A 19298-nucleotide genomic window follows, 5' to 3' on the forward strand; every position below is an offset into this window, starting at 1 on the left:
GTGGTGTCAGGGAGCCAACATTTCAGCAGAAGCAGGTCTAGTTCCAACGCTTAAATTCCTTCTACCAACACACAGTGGCATTTTCATGATGGTATGGAAACAAAATCACTAAATATATCAAACCCTCAGATGTAATGCTACCCTTTAAGCCATAAGATTAGAAATAAAAGGTTTATACAGGGGGTTCACGAATGAGTTTACAGGATAGTGATAAACAAGCTGCCTTTAACTCCTCACAGGTAAAATTGGAAATGTGGTTCTAGAACCTCTGAATTAAAAACGCATGCATCTCTATCGGACGACGTACTGTTTTCCCAATTTCTATCACAATTATTATCAGCAGAGATATAAAATTTAAATCCCTAATTTTTGGCCACACAAAGTGCAATTATGCATTAATCAATATATAAAAACCAAAGTAATTTCAGAAGTGCTACAAAAATCAGTGCTTCAATTTTCCTAATAGTAGAATTATCTTTAGGGTAATTGGTAAGACAGATTGCTTAGCCTCATTGCTAAAAACAAATGGCTTTGAACTTACAGGTAATTTCTTTACATTTCTGACTTTGTTTCTTACTGGTTTGATAAACTTAGGTATGTTTCCATCTCTGAAAGCAGGATCATTAGCAAAACTATAGAGACTAAAAATGTTCATAAATGCTCTATGGAAAATGTAAATTGAATTCTTCTTCTGGAGATCATACTGATATTTGGTCTTTGAAGGCTTATCCAGGAAAATATCAAGAAAGTTTAATACAGTATCTTTAATATACAGTGTTTTGTGTAGGAATATGAAATGGTCAGTAATCATCAGAATTATTTCAGCAACTAATCTTGTTATTTTACAAACCTTTGCATGACTGAATATATAAAATAATTCTGACTAATTTATTATATTATTTATCACTAAGTTTCATATTTTGCTAGACTAAATCAGAGCATTAATTTTTTATAATTTCTAAGGTAAAACAAATTTACCTCCTATAACTAATTGGAAAAAATGTTACTTATTTTCTTATTTATTGTACATTGGTTAATGTAATTAATTGTTAAATCTGAATACCTTGTAGGTAATTGTTTTCATTTCAAGTAACTCTAATAAAATATTTTATAAAGATTTTATCTTTCATGTCAGTTCATGTGAAATTTTTAAGAGTCTTTTCAGAAATTTATGATTATATACATATATATAACAACAACAACAACAACAACAACAAAAAAATATATATATATATATACATATATCTGACTGAGAAAATGATCCAAAACTCACTGTGAAAGCTAAGAGGTAACTCTAGTTTCTTTATGTAACTAAACACAATTTTAAATGTATTTCATTATTATTCTCATATAAATTATTATGTACAATATAGTATATGATAATTAGCACCTGGTTCATACTGTGCAAACAACCACAACTAATAATGGCAAAATTTTACATTGTAGTATAGTAGTATATAAGAATTTATAGTAATCCTTCATATTATACTAAAAGTATTACATTGTAATTATACTAATTTGTATTATAATACAATAATGTGATTATCATTTTATATAAAAATAGTAATAGTGACATTGTAAGACACATTGCAAATATAATTGTGTGATAGGTAACAAAGTGATAATAAAAACAAGACTATTCTAGATTTTAAATGACCTATTTGTAAATGACGTTATGACTCTATAGATGACAAAGTATCTTGAGAGAGGAAGCACCGAGGGGAAGAGAGGTCGACACTGGGATCTCAATCACCGAGGCTGACAATTTAATATTTACATGATATTAGATAATTCTCGGTTTCTTCTGTCACCTCCCTCATCATGAGCCAACCTCCTTTGTTTTACATAATTTATTCAAAATGTAAGGTTGTATCATTGCATCCAAATGGGATTTAGTCCAAAAATCATTTCCACTTTGTTGAGATCGTTGTAGAAGCATCATAAGTCCATGTGTGTACATTAAGGACACCCCCTTCACGATGCACAGCTGACACTTCCTGAAGACGCCGCTCACTCTGTCTCTATGTTTGGGAAGTGTACATATACACATTTGGGCGTAGTGGCGTATTTGGTTTTTGTTCTTTTGAGTACTATACAGTGGGTGATTGAAACATACGGTGTGTGTTTAAGTAAATTTTATTACAGTAGAAGACACATTGCCGTTCGCCCCTCCTTAAAATTCTCTCATCTTTATTGCCACTTTCTGAAGCAGCTGTGGAAGTCCTATTCCGTGGGTGGTGTGGTCAAACATGTGATGAACCTTGCTGAGAGGCAGGGCCCTGAAACACGACGACGGTGTGTCCTCATCCACCTCATTCACCAGATCCGGTGCTGTGTGACTTCGGCTCCTCCCCGAAGTCAGAGTGACCATGAAAGGTCAATGCTTTGCACTGATTTAGGTCACTGAGGCAGCCACAACAGCACAAGTAGACACTCAGGAAACAGGACTTCTGGAACTGCTTCAGGAAGTGCGGAGACAGTGGAATATGTGTTTTCAAAGTGAGCGGAAGTCTTTTTGGGGGATTAATGACGGTGCGTATTTTACTGTAGCAGATTTTTAAAAATTTAAGTATTTACTACATTTTTTATCACGCCAATCTACTGCCATCAACACTGACTTCAGTTACAGTATTTCCATGTTGTAAAGTGGTTGCTTCCGAGTAGGTCAAGAGTGGCTTTACCATTTGTCACGAATAAAGGTTCCTCTATCATATTAGGAAATAAAGAATAGTAGAGAATTCAGAGATACAACCACAGCAAAGCTACGTGTGCAAGCGAAGAACTCACATTTTGTCACTGATGTTTCGCACCCGCTCTTGTCGTCGGAACTCCTCTCTGGCCCGCTTCAACTCATCCACGGGTTGTGCCGCTCGCAGTGTGGGCTCCAAAGGTTTGTAGCGTTGCTCTAATACTTCGTTGATATTTCGGAAGGGCCCCTGAGAAGACGGGACGAGACGCAGACCTTACTATGGAAGACTTTTTGCCACAAGTTGATGGCCAAGGCTAGTGGACATCCACAAAGTATGCAACTAAATTTTTTTAAAGCGCAGTTGATTCTTCTCTGAGTTAGGAGATACAAAGTTATCAAAAACAAGAGTATCATTTTTCTTCAAGGAATGTTATTTCGAGTAAAATTAACTAAAAATGTTTTAGATAAAGCAGCAAGTTTCTTGAGTTACACGAAAAGCTTTCCATGCTGCAATCTGCAAACTTGTAAGTTGCTGTTTACTAATTTTCAAAACAACATTTTTTCTAATACAATTTAAATACAATTCTCTCCCTTTTAAGAAAAATACTAGAAAATAACTTTGAGCCTAGCTTTCCAGGAGGTATCTATAAACAGAAATAGGAGAACATGTGGGTTTTTTCATTAAATTAAAGCTTTTAAATGAAGGCCACTTTTTAGATTAAACATTAGCCACCTTTCTATGTGTAGAAAGCTCTGAAATTTTAATGTATTCTAATGTTCCTTATTATTCTAACCCCTATTTTTCCATTACTCTGTAACCAACAGCAACCTCTGGATGACATGAACATGTGACACCAAAAGGACTTAATATATCCTGCTCTGAAGGCACTAGTTACTTATACTAGTTACTAGATCCACTAGTTGTCTAGTTAGTAGTTACCAGATCGACTAGTTGTTTAATTGCTATCACATCACACACACACGATGAGTCAGAGGCAGCTTGTGATTCTGTTGTACCATTAACTACACATCACTTTCAATCTAATTGCTATCACATCACACACACGATGAGTCAGAGGCAGCTTGTGATTCTGTTGTACCATTAACTACACATCACTTTCTTTTTCTTCCACTTTCATTCCAGAGAGAAGTAATAGAAAATGCAGATTTCGAGTCCGACTCCTTCCTCTCCACAATCTCTCCTTTCAATAGGTTATCACTAACAAGGCACAGCTGGAAACCCGGCAAGCTCTCAGTGACGACGGTGGGGCTAATAAAAAGAAATGATTCACGCCTCATTTATGTTCACTTATGTTTTACATTAATAGAAACCAATAATAGGAACCAGTTACCATAAAAGTCATGGACCGTAAATAACACAAATGGCAAATAAGTATCATCGAGTACTTTTCACAGCTGGACAGGAGGATTGCTATATTTGAAAGTAGTTAATGGATTTTTATTGGAACTTTACTTTTTAAAGATACAGCAACATGACTCTAAGTCTACTATGAAGAAGCTATACTTTTTTTTTTTTTTAGCAGATTCGTATTCTCTACAGTTGAAAAGAATTAATATGTAACTAGAGGTAAATTATTTCTCCCAGCCTGTTAGCAGATTCATATTCTCTACAGTTGAAAAGAATTAATATGTAACTAGAGGTAAATTATTTCTCCCAGCCTGTTTTCATCATCTGAAGAGTGGAACAATATCCATGTTACAGAATTGCTCTTCTGTAGGAGAACAGAATACTGTTGGCATTTACACAAGGCACAGTACACACACAAATGTGATGCCGAGGGAGCCACTATTCCCATTATTACTCTTATTAGTTTCAGGAGAGTTTAAAAAACAAGGGTTGAACAGTCATAGCATCAAAAGATTAAGAGAGCCAGGCATGGTGGCGCACACCTGCAATCCCAGCACTTGGGAGGCTGAGGCAGGAGGACTGCCCCAAGTCTGAGGCCAGCCTGGGCTGCACAGTGTGCTCAAGGCCAGCCTGAACTAAATAGTGACAATTGTTCAAGCTGACTTTGAAGAGGCCAGCGCCCACACAGAGGAATGGTATTCTCAGTGGCTGTGCTCTATCTTTGAACTTACTGACACATGAACATGCACATATCTAATCCTAGTTTCAGTTCAATGAAACTAGGAAATGAAAGAAAAATTGCTTAAGCAGCAAACTAGAATGAAAATAACTGGCCTTTTGGGTTCACCACTGAGGCCTCCTGCCATCCATTTCCCTGTGTCTCCCAGTGCCTAGCCCATGTATTTGTATTTTAGACAGCTCATGTCCTGTCTTTGAGCTTAACAGTCCATCTCCTTACTGAGCCAATTTCTCTTTTGGCAAAGACTCACTACTTTGTATTTCCTTTGACAGATTGAGATCACGTGACCATAGGTAATCCAGTAACATGTGACCCTAGATTTTGGAAACAGCTTCAAACTTTAGATCTACTTATTATGTTCATTTCTAACAACTGATCCCTAGGATGCATCTTCTTGGGCTCTTAGCTTAGTATAATTGTCCTACACTTTGAAGAAATCACCTGGCCAGTACAGTACTCTGTTCAGTTATTTACATTTGGGCATATCTTTAAATGTCCTCAGTGATGTATTGGATGCTTGTATCAATTAGATAACATACAGGGAATGTGGATCAATCAAACAAAACAACATAAAACAATCCCACTCTATGAAAATAACAAAGGAGGTAGGAAGGCAGAAAAGCAAAGAATAGAGAAAAAGAAAGGAGTCAAAGGAAGAAAAGAAAAAAAGGGAAAGAAAGATGGGGGAAGAAAAAAGGGGAAACCGAAATGTCAGGATTAGAGGATGAGAAGAAGGAATGTGGTGTGAGGAAGGAAGGAGATAGGAAAAGGAAGGAAAAATGAGAAGAGATGAGAAGAGAATAAAGGAAGAAAAAGGGTGGAGAAGGAGATAATACATCAGCTGATATCATTTTCTGGAGTGCTAGATAAACAGCTTGCCAGTGTGTGCACTCATACATATACCCATATTTATAAAGCCCTAAATGTATTACCTACACAAGCATGTTCCTCTCTCTTTACACATGTGCTTTTCTATGTGGTGTATAACTGCACACTTTTCTATTTTTATATACTATATATGCATATATATTGTCCATATACACACATACATGTTCCATATGGATAGGTGACATATTCACCATTTAGACACACATTTTCATAAAAACATACAATATCTAAATACACCTTTTGTCTGTCTGTCTTCTACCCATGCATTTCTAACACACAAGGTGTGTGAGTGCACAGCACATGCACCTGCAGTGTGGAGGAGCAGAGCTGTGCAAGAAACGATGGCTGGACTGGGAAGCGTGTGGCAACAGAGATGAAGAGGGACCCAGGCAAATATAGAGGAAACCGCCTCATAAACGTACAACGAAAGCAAAGCAGCAAGCAAATGTGAAGGCGCTGCAAGGCACCTATAAAATACACTGAAGAGTTGACGCTGCACATAGCACATGGTGTAGTCAAGCGAGCACACGGTCTCCGGGGTATTTCCACCTCTTTATGCACACTGTATAATTTCCCAATGTCCTAAAAGCTGCATAAAACTCATGTGGCAACAATAACCATCTCAATAAATACAACATGCAACATGGGTTATTAAATATTCAAAATGCGGTGTTATATCTGAGACCGCAACAACCACTGAGTGCTTAATCTCTATATTTAAAAGCTGAACACAATCCACAGCAACAGAAGTACTAAAGGTATTTTCTTTGTAGAATAATAGATTTAATCGTCTATTTTGATGGTTTACATAAATACCATTACTTGTTCTAATAAAAATAAATAGCAATGTGTATAACTCAAAGTGGTAAACATTCAGCTATTCATAAAGTGTACTTAAATTCACATTTAAGCTATTTTCAATGCTTTAATTAGAATATTGTTACATTGCTGGGGATTTAGCTCAGTGGTTCTGCCGCCTGCCTTGTAAGTGGGAGGTCCCAAGTTTGATCCTAGGTACCAAAAAAAGCAAAAAAGAATACTGGTATAACTTATTCAAGAGGAATACAACTCTGCTCTGAAGACATCTTTCCAAACCAAATGGAAATTCTCCTGTACTCTCTTATCCTGTCGCTCGCCTCCTCTCTGCCACGCCATGGTTTACATGTGATTTGCACCAAGGACAGAGGCTCTGAAAGCTTGGTCCCCACCATAATGGCACTGAGAGGGGCGGAGTCTTTGTGAGCTGGGCGTGGAGGAAGGAGTTGGGTCTCAGACAGTGTCACCCAGGAGGGACTAACACTGCTGTGATGTAAAGGCATCTCGGTGCTTGGCCCTTCCTCTCCCGTTTTTGCCCTGCTGCCCCGAGGCCAGACAGACAGAGCTGCTCAATGTTGTACTCCCAGCCTCCCAGACGGTGTGTTATTAGATAAACCTCTATTCTTTTTAAAGTACTCAGCCTCAGGTGTTTTGTTATTAATATAGCTTGTCAGTGTATATCAGAAAGAGGAAGAGTTAGTAGCTTCTGCGTATCACTTGGATAAACAGATTAGATTCAAGGTAATTTAAAATACTGGCATAGATGTGATTCCAAAGGAAACAGAGATGAGGAAAAACAGAAAATGGTTTAAGGGAGAAATTGATCTCACAGATTTTCAGTTGTTTTTATGGCTACTATAATATAGTATTAGACATCTGTTAGTAATACTAATTATCAGTCAGCAGTTTTGAACAGGGAAAAATAATTACAAATTGTAGAAACACCAGCTATCACAAATAACTGCAATAAAGTGGGTAAATTTCTATGGGCAGAGAATGCAGGCCGTCTGACTGCAGACTGACTCAAGTCTAGGGTGCGGGGTCGCTAGAAGCCCCGTGACCTCTGCTTTCTGGTGCATTAGTCTTCTGCCCTGGGATGTAAAGAGGGTTTCCACCTTCTGTAATGGACTGAATAAGGAAAAGGTGACATCACTTCTGCCATCAAATTCTAAAAACCTGGTGGGGTTAACTTTGTTTTAGGATATCTCTAACTCTCAAACCCAACTCGTGCTTAAAATGGTATGCATATCAGGAAATATGGATCATCATCAGAACAGAGGCTAGATTAAAATAAATGTGGTAATGCATACACAATTTTACATCCAAAATAGATTGTAGCAAATGCTTTATAGTATTTTTACATAAAAGGTCTGGGTTTTAGACAAAATCCATCTTTTAGCTTCACACTGAGCCCAACAAATTTCAACACCAAAGAAGCATTTGCTTAGTTCTTTAGAATACACTTTACCAGTAACATATTTATTATTTAAATTAGTTTTTTGTAATAAATAATTTTCCTCTCATCAGAATTTTTAAATTAATTATTTAAATAGCAAGACACTATCCATAGAGTAAAAACATCTACCCACAGAATGGTGAGAAATGTTTGCAAACCATGTATCTGATAAAGTATTAATACCCAGAATATAGAGAGAACTCCTAGAACAACATCAAAAGCAACTCAAAATGTAGGTGAAGGGCCTGAATGGACATTTCTTCAAAGAAGACACAGAAATAACCAATAAGAACATAAAAATATGCTTAACACTGGAATGACTAGCGAAACGCAAGTCAAACCTGCAAGGGGATACTGTGTCACACCCTTTTGGGTAGCTCTTAAAAACCAGGCAAAGATACAGAGATGCTCGGGCACTGCTGATGGGAACGGAAAGTGGCATGTGAAAAACAGTAAAAATTAAAATAGAGCTTCCGGGCGATCTGGGAATTTCACTCCGAGGCACATACTCCAAAAAAAAAAAAAAAAAAAAATCGAGTGTTCTTGGTACCCCCAGATGCATAGTGACCTTATTCACAGGAACCCAAGTGTCCACAGACAAACTGATGGGCACATGCAATGGAATTCAGGCTGAGAAGGGACAGGAAGTCTCCTTCCTGTAATGACCTAACCCGTGCTACAACATGGCTGCAGTATAAGGCCACGGTACCAAGGAAAGTGTGTCATGACGGGCGGAGGGAGAGGAAGTGGAGAGTGTTACACAGCATACAGTTTGGGTTTTCCCAAATGAAGACTTCAGAGGTCAGATGGTGCCGTTGCAGCAGAACAATTTAAAGCACTTAATGCCACCGCACACTTAAAACCAGTTGTGGTAGCTAAGTTTATGAATGCATGTCCTACCACAATGAAACAAAAATGGGCAAAAGCCAGAGTAAAATGAGTGACAGAGTTCTTACAGCTCTAATTAGTACCTGGCAGGGCTTCGTAGTGATCGGAGGCAGACCATCGGGCCGAGGGAAAGAGCGGACGCTGGTGCAGGCCAGCCAGGCGGTCAGCTCCGGGCAGTGCTCCTGCTGGACTCTCCGTCTCCGAGGGACCAGAGGCTTTGCCTTCTGCAGCCGTAGCTCCCAAGGGTCCGGCTCTTTTCTGAATGGTGAATTGTATATACCTGGAATCTAAACCGGAAGAAAGCAGCCTTGGTTTTTATCTGTGATTTTCATATAAAATACCTGAAGATAAAGTTTACCCTGTACATTTATATACACTTAAGGAATTTTTAAACAACCACTCCGACTGCTTCTCAGACTGCTGGCTAAGATCAAGTGTAAACTACCACTCTGCTTCTTAATCAGAGGTGGACCTCAGAGTCACCTGCCAAGACTTTACAAATAGCTCACTCTGTCTCCACACTATGACAACAATGTTGGCATCTCTCAAGATTGAATGGTAAACATGTTAAAAACCACCGAGCTGTATTTTCTGTCCACCACACACTGCATATTTATGCTTTTGCATTTAAGGAAAAAGTAACAGAGGGCCTTAAGCCACTCACTTTGTATTTTAATGATAAATTACTGTACTTCACCCTACTTGTAAGTCACGGTTTCATTGCAGGAGGCAAAAAGGTGCAATGCTTGAGCTACTTTGGGGTACAAAGTTTGCACTGAATAAATATCTGATTATTTGAATTACAGCCCATTACTCACCATAGTGATAGCTATTCTAAGTCTTATGCTTTGATAGTCAAAGTGGTGTCGCATATGCGAAGTATATTAGTTATCACTCAAAATTACACCCTGTACAGTTGACACTGTCAGGCACTGCGCCTCTGTAGTGTGATGCAGCCCCTGTAGTTCTATCGTCTACATTGTCACACCTTGCCTCAAAACAGTCTAGACCTGCTTAGCACAGCATCTGTCCTAGTGCAGAGTCCCATTGGTGTGACAAATGCTAAATTCAAGATTAGCAGATGTCTGTTTTCTGAAAATCTGACGTTATTTGAGTATACAGACTCCATGGAACCACACTTTGATACCAGCATATTTTGATGATATTTGATTTCCACAGAAACAAAAGCAAACAAACACATACGTATGTACACATACATTTCTGTGTATAAGTACATTTGTGCATGTTCATATTAGCAAGGGAAAGTGACATTTTAAAGGTTAACATGAATTATGTGGTCATCTGTGGATACACTGGACTATATAAAGAATAGATCTACTAAGTCTACCTGTTCTTCCTAAAAATGGACTTTTCTCTTAGGCATTTTCATATCCATAAATATCCCTGCCTATATTTACTTCAATAATTCCAAAATATTAAGATTAATCAGGATAGCAGTCTTGGAAAATCTATCTACCAAGATTTTATATGTCTAATCCAACACTTCAGCAGCATGAACACCAATTCAGGCTTGACGCAATGTCTTCTCTCTAATGTTTCCTTAATAATTTGGGACTATCTCCACCACAGTGCCTATCACATTGTTTCAGAGTTGTTTTTATCTGTATCATGCTTCCTATAAGATAACAGCTGGAGCACAGGGCACATTTTGTTTCTGATATTTTTATAGCCAAAGCCTAGCAGAGTGCTAGTCACAAAGCAGACACTAATACAAGGAGTGATCAAAATATATAATGTGCGTTTAAATTAAAAATGTACAGGGGCCAGGATTTAACTCAGTGTTTCCAGTGCCTGCTTTACAAGTGCAAGGACCAGAGTTTGATCTCTGGTACCCCCCCAAAAAAATTACAGTAAAAGACACATTGCCATTAATTTTCTTGTTCAGGTTTATACCTAGATGTCCCTTAAAATCTCATGCACTCATAGATGAGGCTTTTGGGTGTGGCTGGATCATGGATGTGTGATACTACAAAAAAATTACAGTAAAAGACACATTGCCATTAATTTTCTTGTTCAGGCTTATACCTAGATGTCCCTAGGCTTATACCTAGATGAGATTTTAAAATCTCATGCACTCATAGATGAGGCTTTTGGGTGTGGCTGGATCATGGATGTGTGATACTGGTTTAGTACCCTGATTGGTTTAGCACAGTTCTGTGTGTGGATGATAGATTTACTCAAGAGGAAAGGCCGACCCTGGGTGTGGGTACAGTGTGACAGCAACCAACAGTCTTGCAGTCTGGATGGAACGAAAAGGGAAGAAGGGAGACTTACCTCCTGCCTGCCATGCCAGGTCTGCTTCTCCACTTCAATGCCCCTCTGCCGTGCCACTCTGTCTCTGAGCCAGCCAACTATGACTGAAACCTCTACAAACTGTGAGCCAAAATAGATCTCTCCTCTTTCAACTTGTGGGTGTATGTTATTTTGTCCTACCGACAAGAAAGTAACTAAGATATCCCCTTCTCAAAATACTTCTATCTTAGAGCATGCTGTCCCATCATACTTTCCAATCTCTGGAGTAGTTCTGGAGTCACCTTTTGTGCATGTCTTTATGACGTGTGATCAAAACTACAGTGAGTGTGTCTTCCAAATACCATCCAATGGAAAGGCAGGCTCATAAAAACACTAGAGTGTCCTCATATACCTTTTTGTAATATCTGTCACCATGTAAGTTGGTATCTTCCCTGTAGTCAAAATGACCATGAAAGACGGATATTTTGAATTCATTCAGGACATCAAGGCAGCCATGGAAGCCTAACTAAAGATATTTGTGAAAAAAGACTTATGGTACTGGTTCAAATCACATGTAAACGATAGCAAGGCAGAAAGGAGGGGAGCAATAGGATGCGAGTGGGCGGGAGAATTTCCAGTCTCTGCAAACATGTATTTATGGTGCAGTTATTTTCCTAAAGAAAGCACTGAACAACAGAATACATGTGTTGAAAATGAAGGGTAGGATTCTGAGGGGATTAATGGTAATGTGTCTTTCACTGTGTTTTAAAAATTTAAACCTCGACTCTTTTATCACAGCTGATAAACAAATAAATGCTCACTTAGAAGAACAGTGAGCAGTTTAGAAAAGCCCACCAAGCTGTGTATTTCAGAGGTGCTTTCCAAAGCCACATAAATAGCTGAGGAAAACACCTTAGGTTTATTTCAAAATCTTAATGACTGAGTTCAAGGAATTTACAGATCAGGCTCCTTTCCCTTTCTTAACATATATCCCTGTTGGTTTATTTTACAAGTCATCATGGTATAGAGCTAGATTATCACAGATCCATTTGAGTTTCCTCTAACTCAAGTTTTTTTTTTCATAACTGAGAGTAAAATTTTATCCTATACAGAAAAGTTAGTACAAAACATTTAGTATATCTAAAAATATTTTGGAACTGGCTGTTTTGGATTTATTCCCTGGTATGACTGATACAAGAAAACATATTATGCTGAAAAATGTTAAGGGCAGTTATACAAAATATTTTTAATGCCACACTCATATTACCTCACTGTCACAATAAATATATATGAAGTGAATACATCGGTAGCTTTAATTAATGCCAATGAAAGAAAGCTTATACACATATATTCACAGTAGCTTTCAGTGGATAGTAATTTTTTAGATGATTTTGAGGTTGATTTTCTACAATGACAACATACGGTTGTTGTGAGAAAAGATAATAATGTTACACTAAAAGTCTTTTTGACATAGAATGTAACTAAACCATCTGGTTAGTGATGATCTAATTAATTGAAGTCTTAGTTTATTAGTAGAATTGTCACAACCCTACAAATTAAAAATAGTAAAATACACATACTTCAATCACATTTAAAAAAAATCTGTCTACATGAATAACTACTACCGGCTGCTAAATTTACCCCATTAGGAATCTTGATTCTTTCCGCATTTGCATGCACATGTATACATGGGCTAGATGGGAAATGCAAATCGATCAGTAGACATGATAGCTTTCTTAAATTATATTTTGCAACCTGTATGGAGAACTCCTCATGTGTATTCTCTTTGCAATTTAAATCACATATAGATAGAAAATATATTTTAATTGAATTTCAAATCTATCACTTAAAATCTTCAAGGTGTCAGTATTTTAGACATTAATCTAATACATTTGCTAACTTACCTCAATAAAAACAATCACAGCACTCCCTCGATGCCTACAGTAAGCAAATACACTATATTTTTATAGTCATTTCATTATTATCTCTTTAAGTAGATAAAAACAATCTAAACCTACTATTATCTCAGCTGACATATTTCATAATTTCTAAGCCACTTATGAATAATGGTTTGCTGTTGATTTTTTTCACATATCGCCGCGAGTCACAAAAGGTGGAAATAACCCTAAGGGACCGTGACATATTTTCCAGTTTTCACATTTTTCACAACTTAGAGGGGCAGTAGCCAAGCTAGCTTTGGGGACTTCATTTTCAGCAATAATTTTCTAGAGTGACCAACACTATGGGGAAATCTGTGCTAACTGTTTAAAAAAAAGAAAGAAAGAAAAAGCCTACAACTGAGTTATTTGCAGTACTGTCATGCTAACATTCAACTCAATAAGACCCAAGAACTCTCAGGAGAAGACTCTGCTAATAGCTTCTCACTGACCTCCTCACATCAGGCCTGGCTGCTGACTGCTGGCCCAGTGGTGAATACGGCAAATGAGGTGTGAAAGCACTGATTTTTTTTAAAGCCTATGATTCTGACTCGTCAAAAGGAAAAAAAAAAAAAAGGCAATGAGTTATATAATAGATATATATATTTTTTTTTCTTGAATTCTTTCCTTCGGCCCCTCTATCATGGGAACTTGAGCATGACCTGGAATATTAATTATGTCAGGCTGAGAAACGAGCAAATGTACCATTTGTTACCCAGTCACCCTTAGCGTTACATTAATATTTTGAACTATTCCATATTTTTAACAATCTATCAGTTGGCTTTTTTCTTCTCAGTTTGTTCTGACACACAAGTATTATATGGGAAAGTACTGGAATGTGCAACTAAGTTGAAAACAAATGGACACAATGATTATATCTAGAGCATCTACTGTTTTATTTCACAAAGAGTATTTTCACGACCATTTTCCAGTCATACACTGACCTTTATTTTGTAATTGCCTGGGGGAAGCTGTAGTGTAATGCTTTTCTCCTCTCTTTGTTATTGAGGTTTATTTTAAAAACACATTTCTACAAAATAGGAAGAATATGAAACAGGCTTATGTGTACCCATAATCCCCAAACCATAATTACTAATATTTTGATTTCATATTTTGCCTTGTGAGAAATAGTAATTTCTCATAATTTGAAAGAAGGCTTATTCCAGGAATGAAAAACAGGTAAGTACATAAATAAATATTCAGGGTAGGAGAGAGAATTCAAGTTTTACTTTTGAAAGCGACAGTCACACAGCAAACAGAGGTTATGAAGTGCCATGAGAAGAAACAAAATTGAACACTCTTCAGGCTCCTTGATTAAAAATTTGTGAATGTGTAAGAGTTAAACAGTTCCGACAGGAACTGGCTAAAATATATTGTCCCCAGGTTGAAGCAAATATGCTTTTGAAAACTAAGACATTAAGGAAGAAGAGTAAAGATTTCTAATAACTAGGAAAGAAAGAGTGGGCCCGAGAACGGTGAGTGAAGTACTTAGGAGGGCGGGGCCCTGCTGAACCAACACGGACCAGCGCACTGCACCATTAATTATCAGAACATACTGGTGCCTGGGGACTTAGCAAAATCCCACTCAGCAAATAATTGCCCTGCTCTTAGGAGACAGTCAAGGTGTACACACTGTCACCGTCCAGCATTTAGTAAGATGTTCTACATTCAGTTACTCCTGCCGAGAACTAAGAGGAGACGTGGTCACCCCTCAGCTACAGCAGGGACGCTGTGGATGGAGCCACCCCACCCTCGGGTGCAGCACCCCAGAAGGGATATGACTTCCTTGAGCACATTGGGGGTTCACAAGAGTGTTTTTCATGTCACTTACCTACAGAAAGCAAGCCCTTTTTTACTATCCACTGACCATAAGTGCTTTTTTTGTCTTCTCTTTCTTAGGGCTGGCCGTGTACCCCGTGGAAGAGCTCTTACTGGGCACGTGTAAGGATCCATCCTCAACACCACACACACACACAAACACATGTAAATGATTTGCATTAAAAAAAATACAGGGGAGGGTGAAGGGAGGGTGGGGACCAGGGGAAAAAATGAGAACCAAGACCTGGCATGTAAAGGTACAAGATCCCAGTAATGAATGTAACTGTATAGTCTACCTAGAATGTACCAATAAATTAAATTTTAAAAATACAGTGAGTTAGTTCATTAAGTTTAGATGCCAGAAAGCAGAAATACTAACTTGGACCTCTTCTAGTATCTCTACCCATGAAGTACACCATGAAGGGTGTTATTTCATCCACCATCACTGGGTTGTTTGTACACTTATTAAACCACACTTCCTGAATTCTTCAGTACTGCGAAGAGAGGATTATTTAAGAAAAAAGTAACTGAAATTAGCTTGAGTTTTTAAGGAGAATTTGAGAACTCCTTTGAGGTACACAGTACAAGGGAAAGTAGAACTAAAGAAAAATTCACCCAGCAGAATCCTTTCATTGCAGTATACTTTCTTCATTCTAGAGGACATTTTCTTTTCACGTATTTCACATACCAAAAGCCAAAGGTGCATTTTGATCTTTTTCTTACACAAGAGAAGAGAAATACTTTAAGGGAAATATTATTCCCAGGGGCTGGGGATTTAGCTCAGTGGTGTGGCTGCCTGCGTTGCAAGTGCAAGGCCCTGAGTTCGATCCCCAGTACCAAAACAAAAAGAAAAGAAATATTACTCCCAAATAGCTGGCTTTACCAAGTTAGCAAAAATGTATATTTTTAAAAATTATTTTGATATCTTGATCAATATTATTAAAACTCAAACATCCTCATGAAATGATTAGAATGAAAAAGTTCAAATGAGTTCTGTCCTGTACCCTAATACGACTCAAATAATATACAGCACCTACTAATTTCGAAACACCTCTCTGGATCTGAGGACGGCACAGAAATTTAAAACAGCGATCGCTCCTACCAAGCCTTCTCCGAGGGAGGGGGATGGGACTCAGGGCGCAGCTCCCTGATAGGCAGTAACAGGAGGCAGAAGGGCTGACCTCTAGGGAGCTGTGGAAAGGGGACACATCGGGCCACAGCAAAGCTGTGCAGCCTTAAGAAAGCTCTTTGGGAAGAAATATCTGAATTTGTTTTAAAAATAGCTAGAACTTTCCAATAAAAAAGGAAGAAAAGGCATTTCAGGCCGAGAATGATAGAATATAGACATAGTCATGGGAAAATACAGTTTCTGCTCAGGGAATATAAAGCTGGCCAGTTTAACAGATGCTATCAGGGGGGAAATGGGGATTAATCCTAGGAGGCTGAACGTTTGGACTTAATTCTAAATAAAAATTGGAATCTCTTGATTTTTCACACTGTCCTTAAAAGGTAAACTCAAGAGAAAGTCTGAATGGGGAATATTAGTGAATGAGACCTGTAGAAACAGCTTTCATGGAAACACTGGTGAAAACATAGTTTAAAGAGAAATCGAGCGTCAGAACTAAACTCAGATTATGGTATAAATGGTGGAATTATCAAACCAGGAACATAAGACAACTGAAATTAATATGATAAGGGCTGACTTGAATAAAACAAACAGCTAACTAGATCAGATGGCCAATGTAAGCAGAAAGGTGGAATTTCTGAGAAAGAAGCAGCACTGTGAAAGAAATAAAGAATGTCTTTGATAGCTTCATCAGCAGATTGGACAAGGGCACAGAAAGAATCCCTAAGCTTGAGGATCTGGCAATAGATGTTTCCAAACTAGAAAAACAAAGAAATCATAAAAATGGAACAAAATAAGCAAGAACTTTGAGAAAACTAAAATGTGTAACATATGCGCAGTGAAAAATGATAGAACAGTGTGAAAAAGAAACATTTAAAGCATTAGTGAATGAGAATTTCCCCCAAACTGATCTTGCCAAACCATATATGTAGAAAGTTTAAATACTGAACATGATAAATTTAAGAAACATTTAGTAATATAATGTTCCAACTTCAGAAAAAAGTTACCTATAGAAAAGTACGGGTAAGAATTGTATTCAACTTCTCAATACCGTAGAAGTAAGAAGAAACTAGAATGTACAGCATTATTTAAAGTAGTTAGCTGAGGCAAAAACACTAATCTAGGGTTCTTTACCTTATAACATTGTCCTTCACATATGAAAGAGAAATTAAGAGTTTTGTCAGGCAAAAATGAATGAATTTGTTGGCAGCAGACCTGTCTTAGGGGAAATGTTGAAAGTTTTCAGAAAGGAGGAAAATGATATAAGCCAGAAACTCATATGAACTTCCAGAAGGAACAGACAGGAGGGCACTGCCCAAGAAGCCGTCATGAGGCTGCACTGCTGCTCACGCTCCTGCTCTGTGACTTTGTGTGGGTTGTAAGTCTAAGTGGTGGTCGAAGTCCCAATAGTGCATATCAGCCATAAGTCTGAACAGTCATCAAATAGGCAGGCTGCTAAATGGGGACTGTCTGTATTGAATTTCCAACTATCCCCCCCAAAAGATGTAACAAATTCTTACCAAAGCTCATTTTAATTTTCCAATATCATTTTAGCCTCTCTTTTCCTGCCGCCATCACTTACTACATGATAATCATGTAAGGCTTTAAAACAAATTTCCCAAAACATGTCAGTCATCTCCATGACTCAAATTCACCAAGAGTTTTTTACTCCTTCCTGTATGTTAACTTGCTCAACCAAATCATACTCACCTTTTAAGAATTCAGCAAAAATGTCACTGTAGAAAGTCTTTTAAATATATGATCTATAAATATTTAAGTTAGAGTGCCTATTTTATTCTTTTTCTCAAGCATCATGTTCATATCCTTCATGATATGAACACCTTCTAATTTACTTATATGTGAGATTTTTTTTTGAGCAAAATGTTTCTTCCATCAGGGCAAGAACAGTACCTAGTTTCTTTATCTGCACATAAACCAAATAGATGGTCCTTGGTTCTAGTTGGACATTACATGCATTTGGAGAACTTGGGAAATACTGATGTCCATGCTTCTTTCAAGAGTAAGTCGATCGTTATCTTTGAAGCATACGTTGGGTTTTTGCCTGGTTTGATTTTGTTTTTTTAAAGTTGCTATACAGCTACAGTTGAGAATCCTGTTTATTGCCTATCTTCCTTGAAAATCTAATTTGCTGAGGCACGTGTATTTCCTGTGTCTCAAATTTTCACTGGTGATTTCGCTCTGTCCTTCGCTATCGAGGAACAGGAATGAACTTTCAGTGTGGTCAAGGAGGGAAGCCGTGCACCCCGGTCTGGCCCCTTCCTCTCACCCTGGGATCCAGCCTGCCCATGGCAAGCAAATATCCTCTGTCCCACTGCCGTTCAGGTGTATAGGGTGTGCCTGGTTCTCTTGCTTTACTATGACTGGGAAGTAAATTTAACTCCAGAATTAAGTAGAAACAATCTCATTATTGATTTAGATGCAAAACCCCAATCTAGCTTTTACAACTAAAAACTGCTTTTGATCTCCATCTGTCTATCTTTTCCTTTTCTGAATGGGTTCTCAGTTCAGGCAGGGAAAGAGATTTATGTGTCAGGCTCTAACACTGTCCTGTTCCTTCTTACCTGAACTGAGCCCTGACTTACTTAGTGCTCTGGCCAGTTTCCTGTCTCACATCCACCATTAAATATACTGATGTCTCAGATAACACTGAATCTAAAAACAAAAAGCTTTAATTTTATTATTTAGGATACAAGTACAGTTCTTTTACTGACACGAGTATTTGCTAATTAAAAGAAACATTACTAGTTATTTCAAGAGTGAGCTGTCAAAGACATTTGTTCTAATATCTTTTCATCTCAAGGAAAATGATCAGAAACAACACAAAACTGCATGCTGAATCGGGTATCTGATGTCTCAGAATTTCAGATAGGGCCTCAGGGAGAGAAGTAATAAATACATAGATGACAATTACACACCTATGTTCCTCGCTTCCTGGCTATTTCCCTGACCAGTCAAATACATTGTCTAGAAGCTGTCCAAAGAGCTCAGGAACCCCTGCCTGCCCTCTGGGGAGGGACTCTGGCTCTAAGCCTGGTCTCCTCCCGCACAGGGACACCTACTGCCAGGGGAAAGAGCCGATGGCAAATTCCCAGAAGGTATGAGAAGCTAACTGAGCCCAAGCATGCTGCTTAGTAACTGCTTTCAAGTAAACGGAACTTTAACGATATGAGCCAGCCCGAGCCAGTCCAGTGACTTGAGGGAGCCCTTTCTCAGCCCCCTGACCAGACCCTCAAGGGCAAGAGTGGTTTTGAAGACAGCCAGGTCTGAGCTCGGCTTTCACTTTCACTTTGTATGGACT

General features: G+C 38.1%; 1 protein-coding gene across 7 annotated transcripts in view; it reads right to left on the reverse strand.

Moving 5' to 3' along the window:
* Spata17 (spermatogenesis associated 17) overlaps positions 1-19298 on the reverse strand; it is a 222090-nt gene that overhangs the window by 113956 nt on the left and 88836 nt on the right. For all 7 annotated transcript variants that reach the window (XM_033762032.1, XM_010642503.3, XM_010642501.2 and 4 more), the window contains exons 7-8: positions 8929-9132; positions 2788-2936 (exon numbers count right to left, since the gene is read on the reverse strand). In XM_033762032.1, the coding sequence (XP_033617923.1) occupies positions 2788-2936; positions 8929-9132 (353 nt within the window). The remainder of the gene's footprint in view (positions 1-2787; positions 2937-8928; positions 9133-19298) is intronic.

Source organism: Fukomys damarensis, unplaced genomic scaffold (assembly GCF_012274545.1).
Source record: "Fukomys damarensis isolate Sample0158 unplaced genomic scaffold, DMR_v1.0_HiC HiC_scaffold_11, whole genome shotgun sequence".
Lineage (NCBI taxonomy): Eukaryota > Metazoa > Chordata > Mammalia > Rodentia > Bathyergidae > Fukomys > Fukomys damarensis.